The sequence below is a fragment of the Belonocnema kinseyi genome, chromosome 1 (assembly GCF_010883055.1).
Source record: "Belonocnema kinseyi isolate 2016_QV_RU_SX_M_011 chromosome 1, B_treatae_v1, whole genome shotgun sequence".
In the NCBI taxonomy this organism is placed as follows: Eukaryota; Metazoa; Arthropoda; class Insecta; order Hymenoptera; family Cynipidae; genus Belonocnema; species Belonocnema kinseyi.
This window is the reverse complement of record NC_046657.1, coordinates 111,140,425-111,154,848: the sequence shown is the minus strand read 5'-3', so window position 1 is coordinate 111,154,848 and position 14,424 is coordinate 111,140,425. Positions and strand designations below refer to the sequence as shown.

Below are 14,424 nucleotides of genomic sequence, written 5' to 3'. Positions count from 1 at the left end.
TGTGTGCACAATTTTAATCTTGGATTTTTATCATTAATATATAACTTCACAAAGGCATGGTTCGCAGAATTTTGTTAATCACGCTTCGCTCCTTGACCCAATTCATAATTCACAAAATGATGAATAATATGTACACGGGGTGTCTACCCTACCTGGAGAACCTGGAATACCTGGAATTTTCAGGGAATTCTTTTACAAATTGCAATATAAAATTGAATAACAATGATTATTAATTTTAAAAAGTAGTTTTTAATTACTGTCTTCACATATATTATTGAAAATTCCTTTTTTTTGCAATTAATTTTGTTAACTGAAAATCTAACTATTTTAATTTTGGTTGTAAATTGATAGCTTTAGTTTGAAAATGTATCTGGTTGAAAATTAATGTAACTTTTCAAAATTCTTCCTTCGCATAGTAGAAAATTAATCTTCTTGGTTGAAAAATTCATCTTTCTGCTTGGAAATTCAACAGTATATATTTTTAAATAAAAATAAAAATCTGGTTTTATTAAAATTTCAACTACTGATTTTCATGGAAAATTCATCACTTTGTAAATGTAACTATTTTCTTTTTAATTAGTTTTCTTTTTGGAAAATTAATTTTTTTAAACTGAAAGTATAGCTATTCCAAATTAATATTTCTTTGTTTTAGTTGAAAATTCATCTCTTTGGTTAAATATTACTTTTTTCTGCTGAAAATTTAACTATTCAATTCTTGGTTGACAATTTTTCTCTTTCAGTTGAAAATTCATGTATTTCGATGAAAATTATTTTTTTTTTTTGTAGAAGTTAATCTTCTCACTTGAAAATTTAAATATTTACGAATTTAGTTGAAAATTCATTTTTTCTAGTTGCAAATTCAATTATTCCATTAAAAATCCCGTACTTTATTGAAAATAATCTTTTTTGTTAAAAAATTAGTCTTCTTCCCTGAAAATTCATCTTTCTGGATGAAAATTCTACTATTCCGGTTAAAAATTCATCATTTTTAATTGAAAACTGATCTCTTTGTTTAAAATTCAACCATTGCAGTTGAAGCTTTACCATTGTAGTTAAAAATTTAAGTATTCCTTTTTTAATTATTGTCTATATGTTTAACTAAATTTAATTAATTTAATTTAACTATATTATCTATAGTCTTTTTTAGTTGAACATTAATGTATTTTGTTGTACATTGGTCTTCTTTGGTATTTATTAATCTCTTTTGTTGTTTTCCTTAAAATTTAACTATTCCATTTTTGGTTGAAAATTTATCTTGCAGTTTAAAATTTTTTTGTAAGGCCAGTAGGCCGAAAATTAAACATTTATCTGGTTAAAAGATTAACTCTTATGTTAAAAACTTATCCTTTTGTTTTAAAATTTATATTTTTTTTAGTTAAAGCTTCATCATTTTAGTTGAATATTCATCCCTCTTGTTTTTCAGCTATTTGTTTTAAGGCTGATCTTTTATAGTTCAAAATTTAACTGTTTGGTTGAGAATTCATATATTGATTTTAAATGCAATATTTTTTTTAATTAGTCACGAATTTGAAGCGGTTTAAATTGAATTTTATATAGTACCAACAATAACCCTAGAACCCACCTATAATTTTTCAGTTATATAGAAATTTCTTCGTTTTTTAATAACAAAGAAGTTGGTGTGCGATAAAGTCAAATTTATTAAACATGCATTGATGGGAAAATAGTTTAAATGGCAAAGAGTGTCGAAAACATGCAAAAGTGAGCATTTAAAAAAAAAATCTAAATTTTTTCTTAATCAATCGATTTCAAATTTCAAACGGTGTTTTGAAGATGACTTCTTGGACTATCAGGCAAAAATTATGAGCTCAGTATTCTCTCAAAAAAGTGTAATTACAATGGATAACACTGTATTGTGGATACAGTTTTACCTGAGAAGAAATGATTAATTATGTTTTTAGTATGATTTAATTAAAGGAAGGTCAGGGTGGCCGCTGGACCGGGAAACCGGGGATTTTTTGAGACCGGGAAACCCGGGAAATGACAGTTAATTTTTTTTTATCGGGATTTTTACAAATTTGTAGACAAAAAATCTGTCCACGTTCGATTTCAATAGTTTTTAAATAATTAATTGAATTTTTATGTTTTTCAATTATGCTATTATTTAGCTTGCTATGCGTAATTCGAAACTTTTTTACTTTAAAAATTTTCTATTTGAAATTTGTATTTTTAAGCTTACATTTTTAATTTAAAGAATTTTTAAATGCTTTCATAAAGACTTGAACAAATAAAAAATAAAAGCCTTTGATGTTGAGAATTTTGGATAAAAAACATTTTTATTTAATAAATAAATAATTTTTTTTAATTGACCTGTACTTTAAGTAATAAAAGTGAACAAAAACGATTTGACAAAACGATTTTAAACACGTTCAAAATTTAAGTATTTTAAGATTTTAACGTTAAAACTTAAACGGTTTCAATTTCAATATCTTAGTTATTAAACAAATGTGAATGTGTGACTGAAAGTTTATAAACTATTTAAATATATTCTTAATTAAAGGATTTTATTAAATTAAAAATATTGTTTTAGTCTAAAATATTGCATTTTTAACCCATTCAATTTGAAATTTTTAATTAAAAAAAAAGAATAATTATTGAATATTTAGCAATATTTGAATTTTTATTTCAGATAAGTAGATTGAAACGAAGTATTTAAAAGTCCAAGAATCTTTAACTGAATTGTTTGACATAGAAAGCCTGGAATCGTTGAAATTTCGAAAAATGTTTAATTTGTAAGTGAAATTTTAAAATTTTGACGTATAATTTACAAATAAACATTTGTAGAAAAAATTGGAGTAATTTTTAAGAGATATTTTGGAGTTTTAAAAAGATAAACAATTATTATGCAAATTTTAGAAAGTTTTCTTAAAATCTTCTAGAAACTTTTTTGAAAATTTTGTTTAAATCTTTGAAAAACTTTTTAAATGTTCTCTTAAAATAATTTTTCAAAATGAAAAATTATTTATAATTTTCCTAGGAATCTTAAGAACACAAATTTTAAATTTAAAACAAATTTAAAACAACTTTAAAACAACTTTTAGATTTCTCAACATTTCGAAATAAAATTTTGAAGCTTTCCAAGGATGTTTAAACTATTTAAAAAGAAAATCAATGAATTTCTAATTTAAGAAGTATTCAGTTAAACATTTTTCAATTTTTCAATATTTGATGTTTCTAGCTTAAAATTCCTTAAAATTATATAATTTTGAAAATTTTAAAGTTCTCTGCTTGATTTTTTAATTTAGAGCAGCTCAGTTTTTATTACGTCAAGTGGAAATTTTTGTAGCTTTAGTGTTCCATTTTTTAAATTTCATTGACCGTGAAAAATGTTTGCGTGCCGGGAAATTACCGGGAATTGATTTCGTCAATTAAAACGGCCACCCTGAAAGTGCTAATATATTTAATATCTTGTAATTTAATTTGTTACACCTTTCTAAATTAATCGTATTGATTAAATTCCCTAGAAACTGGAATAAAGTTTTTTATAATAAACTCGCAAAATTGTTTGAAAAAATGTAAAATATTTTAGTTGCTCCGTACTATAGAAATTTATACCTAGAAAAAATGTGAAATACTCTGGGAATTTTTTCCTGGAATTTGAGTAGACACCCTGTGTACAAATTCTCATAAAGTTATAATGAAAATTTGAGAATTTGTTTATTTAGCATTTTTACGGCTTCAAAATTGATATCCATTTAATAATTTTTATTATTTATAACGCTTATTAATTGTTTTAAATCACTCATTTGTGTTGCTACGTTTTCTTATTGTATACTTGTTTCTGCAAGTTGATGTAATTCATTGAGCTTCCGTTAACCGTTTCGCTTTGCATGGCAGATCCAGATGTGAATTCAAGGGCTACCAATATCAAAAGAATTCCGTCAGTTAGATCTGGAACAGGTACGATAAAAAAAGTTCCTTCTGATTTTACACTTGATAAGAGAAACCCCATTCCTAAATAATTTGCTGGTCTTTTGAAAAATCCATCTGCGTAAATCGTTGTATTCAATTTCATAAATTAGAACTTTTAAATATTGAAAGACTGACTGAATTAAAGGAAATTTATGCGACCATCTTGCCTTTAATGTCGTATGCTTCGTTTTCAATCATCCGCTCTGATATCATTGAGCACATTAGACTCGTTTGTTTTTCACTAATTGTGATTTGTGATACTGATAAGTCATTCAATTGAATGAGAGCATTTTCATTTTATGGCTCACTTTCTTTTATCTCAATTATTTTTATGATCTTTATTAATTTAAAGTTAATAGTAAAAATACTGAAATCAGAATGTTTATTTAATTATGATAATTTTTTATTGTCTTTTCTGAATAATAATTTGAATCATTCAGGACAAGCTGGAGCAGTCGATGAAGAATCGTTTATTAAAGCCTTCGATGAAGTTCCTGATGTGACGTTATTTTCCGCCAAGAATCTCGAGGAACAGATGAAAATAATCAAAGACACGGTTGGAGACGAGAAAAAGGACTGGAAGTTGAGAACTGACAGTGTAAGATTACTGGGTGCTTTAAAAAAATTTAATTTCTGGTTATTAGGAATAATTTATCATCAATAGACTATGCTCCGCCTCATACCTAAAACTTTTTCTGTAGATTGAGTTTCTATTCCAGTATTTGTTAGTACTCGATGTTATCTATCCACTGACCAAGTTTCATCCCAATCGGATAGATGATTTGCGAGATATTAACAAAAACAAATAAAGAAAAAGAAATTTTCTTTACTTTTTATTTTATCATTATAATTCAAACTTTCTAGTTAATTTAAGTGGACATTCAGCAGTTAAATTACTGTAGTTAAATATTTTTTTGAAAATACGTTAAAAATGGTTCGAATTACTTTAAACTTCATATATTTGGTTGAAAACTCGTCCTTTTTGGCAGAAAATTAATCTTTTTCTTTGAAAATATTACAGTTTGCTTGCAATTTTTTCTCACTCTTGACTGAAAAATTTGTCTTTTCTTTAGTTGAAAATTCGTTTTTTTACTACAAATTTAACTATTCCAGTTGAAACTTGAACTATTTTGTTGAGAATTAATTTTTTAAACTAAATATATAACTATTGTAACTGAATATTTTATCATTGTAGTTCAAAATTTATCTCTTTGGTTGAACGTACATTTTTTAAATTGAAAATTAATAATATATTTTGTTGACAATTCGTCACTTTTGCTAGAATTTAATCTTTTCGGTTGCACATTAATCTTTTTAATTTAAAGTCAACTCTTAAACTTCCGGTTAAAAATAAATCGTTTTGGTTTAAAATTCAACTATTTGATTTAAAAAATTGGTCTTTTTCATATGAAAATTCAACTATTTCTTTGAAAATGCATGTATTTTATACAGGGTGGCTGCTGGACCGGGAAATCGGGAATTTTATGAGACCGGGAAAAACCGGAAAATGACCGTGAATTTATTTTTTGATCGGGATTTTGACAAATTTGTAAAAAAAAATTTCCGTCCAACTTAGATTTCAACCGTTTTTTTAAAAATCAGTTAAATTGTGCTTTTTTCAATTAAATCACGTAATTTTTCAATTGAAAAAAGAACAATTACTTAATGTTTAGAAATATCTGATTGTACATTTAAAATCAGTAATTATAAATAAAATACTCAAAACGGAACAAAAAAACTAAACTTTGAAAATTACAATTTTAATTATTCTTTTTAAAAAAAATTTAATTTATAAGTCAACTTCTTAAATTTTAATGCATAAATAACAACTGAACACCTATTAATCTTAGAAAAAATCGAGTAAGTTGAAGAAATATTTGGAAGTTTTGAAAAAATTCAAAATTAATTAAAAAATTTGAAAAGATTGCAAATAATTTAAAAGAAGTGTCTATGTGTACCGATAAAGCCCGGCTATATTCTTACCAAAATTTCGGTGCAAATATTCTACGCCCTAATTTGAAACCAAATATATAATTTGGCAGATTTCGAATATGAAATTTAGAAGCTTTTTAATAATAACATTTTTTAAAGAACACAATTCTGAATTGGAACGGGAAATTTTTCCAAAGAATTATAATTCTGAGTTGAAGCAGAAAATTGTCAAATTTTAGCCAATTCTGAATTGCAACTGGTATTTATCCGAAAGAATTATAATTCTTCTTGGAACAGGGAATGTTAAAATTTAAACAAGTTCCGAGGTGAAACAGGTAATTTTTTATTAGAATGTATTCTGATTCTAAGTTGAAACGGGATATTTTTGAGAAAAATTAAAATTATAAATTGGAACAGGGAATTTTATAAAAATTCGAATTATTTTTGAAAACGAAAAATTTTCGAAAAGTATGAAAATTCCGGATTTTAAAAAGGAATTTTCAATTTTGAACAAATTCTGAGTTGAAACTGAAATTTATCCAGGAGAATACCAATTCTCAATGGAAAATGGAATTTTTCCAACAAAATTATTGTTCTGTGTTAATACGTGGCATCTTCGAAAAAAATTAAATTATGAAGTGGAGCAGAGAAGTTTTCCAAAAAGTTATAATTCTTGAAATTAGTTTAAATTTTTTGAAAAGAATTAAAATTCTACATTTAAACATGGAATTTTTCGAAAATAATTAAAATTTTGGCTTTAAATAGGGAATTTTCAATTTTTGGCAGTTGGTCAAAGTTCAAAATTTGTAATTTGGCAGTTTAACTGCATTTATTTTAAAATTGTGCAGTTAAAAAGTGTTAGTAGCTTACATATTATACGTGTAAATTGTTGAGCATTTTAATACAAAATTGTTGAATAAAACCAATTTTAAACTTCAATTTTCGAAATAAAAAATTTAAGAGTTTCACTTTGAGTGCCTTCATTTGCAGTTCAGTTCTTATTACTTCGAATGGAATAATTAGATTTATTGTTCGATTTTTTAAATTCCATTGCCCGTGACAAATGTTTGCGAACCGAGAAAAAACCGGGAACTTTTTTTCTGTGAATTTCTTTGACTATTTGATTAAGAATTTATTATTTTGTTGAATAATCAATTTTTGGTTGAAAGTTAATTTTTTTCTTTAAAAATTGAACTATATTTGGTTGCAAAATTCAACTATTTCAGTGAAAGCTTCATAGTTTTCATTTAAAAATCATTTTCTTGTTAAAAATTAATTCTTATAAAATGAAAATTTAACTAATATAATTGAATATTTCATCATTTTAGTTCAGAATTTAATTGTTGGTTTAGCAAAAATTAGTCTTCTTGTTTAAAAATTAATTTTTTTTTAAATTCATCTCTTTAAATGAAAATCCAAATATTCAATTAAAAGATTCTTCATTTTAGTTGAAAATTAATCTGTTTTGTTCCAAATTGAAGTATTCCAGTTGAAGATTCATAATTTTAATTCAACATTAACCACTTTGTTTAAAAAAAATGTTTGATGTGAAAAATCGATTTTTTAACCGAAAATGTAACCATTCAACTTCTTGTTAAAAACTCTTATTTTGTTTGAAGATTCAACTATTTGGTTGAAAATATAACTGTTTGGTTGAGAATTTATGTTTTTTTTTTCAAAAATTATCGGTTTTGAGATAGTTATTTTCTTTTTTGTTGTTAAAAATTGAAGTATTTAATTGAAAATTAAACTATTTCTGTTAAAGATTCATAATTTTTATCGAGAATTCATCACTTTGTTTGAAAATGTAACTATTTTTTTGAAAATTCATCTCGTTGGTAGAACACTTATTTTTTTAAATGAAAATTTGACAATTTATTTAATTTTTGGTTGAAATGTATCTTTTTTAGTTTGTAAATTCATGTATTTAGTTGAAAAGTCGTATTCTTTAGTAGAAATTTGTCTTTTTTTGTATAAATTAATTTTCTTGGTAGAAAATTCGATTCTTTGAGTTGAAAATTCATGTATTTGTTTTAAAATCGTATTTGTTTGTGAAAAAAATAATCTTCTTGTTGAAAAGTCATCTTTTTAAATGAAAATTCAACTATTACAATGAAAGATTCATCAATTTAATTAAAAATTAATCTTTGTTTTTTTAAATTTAACTATTCCAGTTTAATATTCATAATTTTAGTTGAAATTCATCTCTCTGGTTGAAAAGTAATTTTTTTAACTGAAAATTTAACTTCCATTTTCGGTCGAAAACTGATATTGTTATTTGTTGAAATATTGTATTTTTTGGTAGAAAATTAATCTGTCTTCTTGAAAATGCAATATTTTCACTTCAATAGTTAGGATTTTGAAGCGGTTTCAATTGAATTTATTTTAAATTTATTTTACCCAAATTAATTCTTTAATTTATATTATAATAATATTTTACCCTCAATTATATTTACCCCAAATAATATTTTACCCTCATTAATTTTACCCAAATACGCACTGAATTTAAAGTACACCCTACAAAAGTAAAATTTTCAATTACCTAAATTTAGTTGACTCAAGTTTTAACAAGTTCCTGCAAATTTCAGATGAAGAAATTAAGAGGAATTATTCTCGCCGGAGGTGCGAACTACGACAACTTCCCCGAATGTCTGAAGAGCATACAAAGGTCTTTCGAAACTGCCTGCACGGATCTGAGGTCGCAGGTTGTTCGAGAAGCATGCATAACATTGGCTTTTTTGAGCCAGCATCTCAAAAACAAATTCTCCAGCTTCGCGGAGGCCGTTTTACTCCATCTGATGAATCTCATTCAGAATAGTGCCAAGGTATTTCAAATGTAACCATATGTCCATACCATAATTGGAATTGCTTCCGCATTGATTTCTTTATTTTACAAAGAATTTCAAATGTCATTTTTGTCTCTTTTTCAGGTGATGGCTTCAGCGGGAGCAGTCGCAGTAAGATTCATCCTTCAGAACACTCACGGCCTTCGTCTAATTCCAATAATCACCACATCCATGAATCACAAAAGCAAAGAAATCCGAAGGGCTTCTTGCGAGTACTTGAACCTTATATTAAAATCCTGGCCTCAGCAGCTCCTCTCGAGGCACGTGAGTCTCCTCCAGGACGCAATAAAAAAGGGAATCGCCGATTCTGATCCCGAAGCTCGATCCTTCGCCAGAAAGTGAGTTTAGTTTATCATGTTTATTTTAACATAATGAAAAATAATCTCCAGGGCTTTGACTCATGCTACTCTGATGTTTTTTTTTATTTTCCATTTAAAAATATTTTCAAATTTCTGTGATTGGCTAAAATAACATTTCTGTCATGTCGGGTATAGAAATATATGAGGAAAACAGTCCCAAACTTTTTTTTTAAGTCAGGCAATTTTTGCGAGAGTGTACTTAATTTTTTTTTTAAATAAGAATATAAAAAAATGAAGATTTATCGGAAACTGTTTTATATAGAATTTTCATCGTATTCAGTGAAAAAAAAACAACACATTTCCTGCCCAGGAAACAAAAATCCATTCACTTCTGTCGAATGGGTTTCGAAGGCTTTTTTTTAATTGCGTATCTGTCACTGGAATTGCAAAATTGCCGCCGATTAGTTTTTTAAAGACTTTTATTCGTTATAATTTTGTTGACTAACTTATATACCGTAAAAGACTAATAACTGAAATAGCAAAAGAAGTATAATAGACCTGCAAATGATTTCTGTTAATCTTTCGATAATTTATAAATTTAAAAAATCTTGTGAAATATGGCCGCTTAACCCCAAAAAAGTCGGTCTTATTCAGCCTCCTGTCACTGATACTCGTATTTGAAAATGGCCCATGTATTGAAAACGTCCATGCGGCGACGCTAGTAGTAACTTTGTTCTAGTTGTTTTTACTTTTATATGTCTTTTGTCATGTTGATCTGTTACAAACTTAAAAAAATATCAAGAAGACGGTTTATTTATGTAATTATTGTGAAATTGAACGGTGGATTTTTCTAATAGTTTTTTCTGTTTTTTTTTTTTTTTTTTGATCGAATCATTTCCATTAATTATCGCTCCGGTATGAAAATCAGGTTATAAAAGTGAACTCAGAGAACACCCGAAGACCCCGAATAAGAGAGTTAAAAGTTTTTCAATAATTATGAGAGATCCGAAGAGGAATGGTTTCGGTTTTATTCTAAAAGAATAATTTTAAGTTTTAAAGATTTTAAAATGTGGGTTAAAAGAGTATGGGAGATTGAGTCCTTTTTTTTTTAATTTTTCCAAATTTTTGAATTGTTTCCTAAAATCTTTCAAAAGTTTGAAAGATTGGAAAGCAAAATTTTTCCATATTACATAATTAAAAAAAAAAAATTGAGTAAGTTTAAGAGATATTAAAAAGTTTTCAAACGATTCAAAAATAATTAAAACTTGTAAAGATTTTTTAAGAATTTTGTAAAGTTTTACGAAAATGAAAGACATTTTTTCAGGTTCCTAAGAAAAATTAAAATAGTTTTTTATTTTGAAAAAATTAATTTGAAGAGATTATTTAAAAATATTTTGGAAGATTTCAAAAATAGTTAACGACGAATCGGAAAGATTTTAAGGCAATTGGTTTAATTTTGCAGAATAAATAAAAAACTCTTCAAAAATTTAAATAATTTTTAGAAGTTAGAAAGATTAGAAGGTCTGATAAGATTAAAAAAGAAGAATTTTTCTTATATTCCTGTGCAAATTTTAAATAATTTTTTATGAAAAACGAACTTTAAGAGAAAATTGAACAAAGTTTTCAATCTTAACAAACGACTTCCTTAAGTTTCTAAAAATAGTTTCGAAGATTTTAAAGCAAAAATTTTCAATTTGGTAAGATTGGAAAATTAAAACAGACAAAAATTGGGTAAATTCAAGAAATATTTAGTAGAATTTAAAAGAATTTCTAAATTTTTCAAGAGAATAAACAAATTTTCTTAAAATTACTGGGAAAATTTAGAAGGTTGTAAGGTATTTTTTGTTAAATTGGAATATTTGAAATTTTTGAGAAGAATTCGTGTCAGTTAAAAATATTTTCAGAAATTTTAAACGTTTTAAATAGATTACAAATATTTTACAACTCTGAAACATTTTCGAAAATGTATCAAATATTTCTTGATTCCTTTCCAACTTCTAACAGTTATAAACATCTTTTAAAAGGACTCGAATTTTATAATATTTCCTAAAATCCTATATTATTAAGATATTGTGATTAATTTTGGAAAAGAACTCGAAGTGAACTTTGGAAAATAATATTTCGGAATTTCTTTATTTGACAGTAACTATTTAGAGTTTAATGGTTTTTTTTTCTTTTCAGGTGAAAGTTGCAATTCTTATTTAATTATAATGATATAGCGCTTATATTTTATTCCTTAAAACATTCACTGCAAATCTCAGTACGTTTTTAATTTAAAAAATTTATTTATGAAAACATATTTAACAACTTTAACATCCTTAAATACATTTTTTTATATAAAAACGTACCGATAAGATTTGCAGAGATTCTTTTTGGGAACAAAAAAAGCCCTACAGTATCAGGATTAAATAATAGTTGCAGCTTTAACCAAAAGTTAGAGAGAAAAACATTAAACCCTAGAAACTCTTGTTAAATAAACAATGAAAATTGTGAAATATTTATTTGAAAAGTTCACCTCGAGTTCTTTTCAAAAACTAGTTATTATTAACAATAAAATATTTTCATCGATTTCATAAATAATTTTTAACAGCGTTTATTTTTTAGCTTGAAATAACTTTAGATCATGTTTAATTTAAAAACAAGTATAATGAAAATTCCCTTTCCCTCTTGAATATTAAGCTAAATTTCATGAAAATAGTTATGACGAAAAGAATTTTGACAAATAAATGCATTAAAATTAATTAAATTGGTTGACAATGTATAATGTTAGTTCATGTTTTAAACTTGAACATTTTTAAAATACAATTTTTAAACTACAATTTTTAAAAAATTCTGCAAAATAAAAAAAAATGTACTGAAATCTTCTAGAAAATAACTTTAAATTTTCCTAACAATCTAGGTAATATTGTTTGGTTTTGTAAAAACCTTTCCGAATTCTTAAAAAGTTTCTTTTTTTACAAAATTGTAAAAAAATCTACATTTTTCTCCAAATTTTTATAATTAACAAATAAATCATTTTTTAAACATCTTTTTGAGATATCTGAACTTTCTAAATGTCTTAAAACATTTTTTGAATTTTTCTTACAATTTTTTAAAGACAAAAATATTTGCCTTGAGGACTTCCAGATTATTTTTCGAAATTTCTTAGGAAATACTTTGAAATATTTTCGAACATTATCCGAAAGTTAATTTTTCACAATAAAAAAATCATTAAACAATTTTCTGGGAATCTAAAGACAAATTTTTTATTTCCTTGAAACCTTTCGTAATTTTAATTCAGCTTCCCGTTTCAAAAATTTCAACGAACTACATTAAAAAATTGGAATTTTCGACAAGTTCAATATTAACTTGAAATTGTTTAAATACTTGAAAATATTTATCAAGCGTAATAGAATTTTTTGTAATTTTGTAAATCTGATTAATTTTTGTTTTAGAAGAATCCCTTTTTAAAATAAAGAAATCATTTCAAATTTAACCATGAATCTTGAAACAATTTTATTGTTTTCCTAAAACCTTTAATAATTCTTAAAATGCTTCTCATTTTTTGTTCTAAGCCTTCAAAAATGTACATTTCGTTTAAAATTTTTCCGAATCTTCTCAAGATTTCAATTATTTTTTATTCTTTTCAAAACTACTGAAACTTCTACAAATAAAAAAAATTATTTCGAGAGAAATGTTTTAAAATCTTGCACATTCTTTTTCGACATATTTTAAAATCATCAAAAATTAACTTTTAAAAATAAAATATGAATAATTTAGAATTTTCTCAAAATCTTATTATCCATGTGGGGGCAAAATTAAAACATTTAAAACAATTAAAAATATAAAATTATAAAATTTTAAAAAGTTACTATAAAATTATAAAAATTTACCAAATTTCACCATCGATAAGCTTTATTCTATTAGATTACAGTTATCGAAAAATGCAAAATAATTTATATCTTCATTAAATTATTTTTTAAAAGACCTAATTTAATCATTTTAAATGAAAATGAACATTTATTGATCATTCTTTTCTGTAGATTCGATTTAAAAAACTATGATCAATAATTTAAAATTTAAATATCCTGATATGCGAAAATAAATCAATGTAAAATGGATAAAATAGCAATTTGTAAAGTATTTTGAAAACTTGACTCCTATATTGAAATTTCTTTTTTAGTATAGGGCGCTTTAATTCATGTTTAATTCAAAACAAGTATAATGAAAATTTCCTTTTCGTCTTAAATCTTAGGCTAAATTTCATTAAAACACTTATTTTGAAAAGAAAATTTTTTAATGAATTCATTAAAATTAATTAAATTTGTTTACAATTTATAACTTTAGTTCATTTTTTTATAATTTGAAAATTTGAAAATATATTAAGATATCATTTTTTGATAATCTAAAGAACAAAGGTGTTGTTATGGATTATATTAAATAATGACCATTATTCACAGTTAATATAAGCAATAAAATAATGTTTTTTAAAAGAGAAAAACTTTAAAAACAAAAAGATATACCTATACACTTTATATTTTTTTCACTTTTTTATATATTTATAGTTTTTTCGCTGTATACGATGAAAATTTCACACATAACACTTAGTTTCCCATAAAACTTCATTGCTTTCATCTACTTATGATTTTAAACTATGCAAAATAATAAAAAATTATTATAAAATTATTATATTGTAATTAAATATGGTCAATTTTAGTCAATAATTCATCTTTTTGGTTGAAAGTAAACTTACTTAGTTAAAAGTTAAATCATTTTTTAACTAAAAATTTAACTATTCTATTTTTGGTAGAAAACTAATATTTTTCAGTTCAAAACTCAGCTAATTGTTTTAAAATTTATCTTTTTCTGATAAAAATTCAACTCTTTGTTTGAGAACTAATGTTTCTTTAATCGTTTTTTTGGTAAAAAACTAATTCTTAAAAAGAACATTAATCCTGCAAAAAACCATAATCTCTCCCTTTTACGGGCTTGAGGGCCACCGCTCCCTGTACATATATTTACAATTCAATCCTTAGTCTAACTTAACTACTACTTATATTCTACTCTTTCGCACTACGTAGGATAAACAATAGTAACAGTAGTGATATTAATTCCTAAAATGAGCGAGCTTCCAGGGCTTCCGTTTCCTCTTACCATAAAAAAAATGCATTTTCCCCGATATTGAAAACAATTTTCGTTTTTTACTGTCCCTTTTCAGGATCCCCCGTTTGGCTCTGCCCTACTCCCTTGCTTTCCCTTATTTCATCCAATTTCTTCATCCACATCACTCCCTGTCCACTACCATCCAAGATCCATCTTACACACTCATCCGCACTCAACTGTCCCTCTTCCTCTCCTGTACGTCTCTCTAATACATGTGCCCATGACTCCATTTCGTATCCACATACTCTGCATAAATTCTCCTCTTCATTCATCCA

General features: G+C 25.3%; 1 protein-coding gene across 11 annotated transcripts in view; it reads left to right on the top strand.

The window, feature by feature from the left end:
- Positions 1-14,424, top strand: part of LOC117178043 (CLIP-associating protein 1-A) — a 139,464-nt gene that overhangs the window by 67,861 nt on the left and 57,179 nt on the right. For 7 of the 11 annotated variants that reach the window (XM_033369663.1, XM_033369595.1, XM_033369434.1 and 4 more), the window contains 4 exons: positions 3,856-3,918; positions 4,371-4,528; positions 8,451-8,687; positions 8,793-9,046. In XM_033369663.1, coding sequence (XP_033225554.1) covers positions 3,856-3,918; positions 4,371-4,528; positions 8,451-8,687; positions 8,793-9,046 — 712 coding nt within the window. The remainder of the gene's footprint in view (positions 1-3,855; positions 3,919-4,370; positions 4,529-8,450; positions 8,688-8,792; positions 9,047-14,424) is intronic. The other 4 variants (XM_033369749.1, XM_033369511.1, XM_033369990.1 and 1 more) reach the window with 1 other exon arrangement.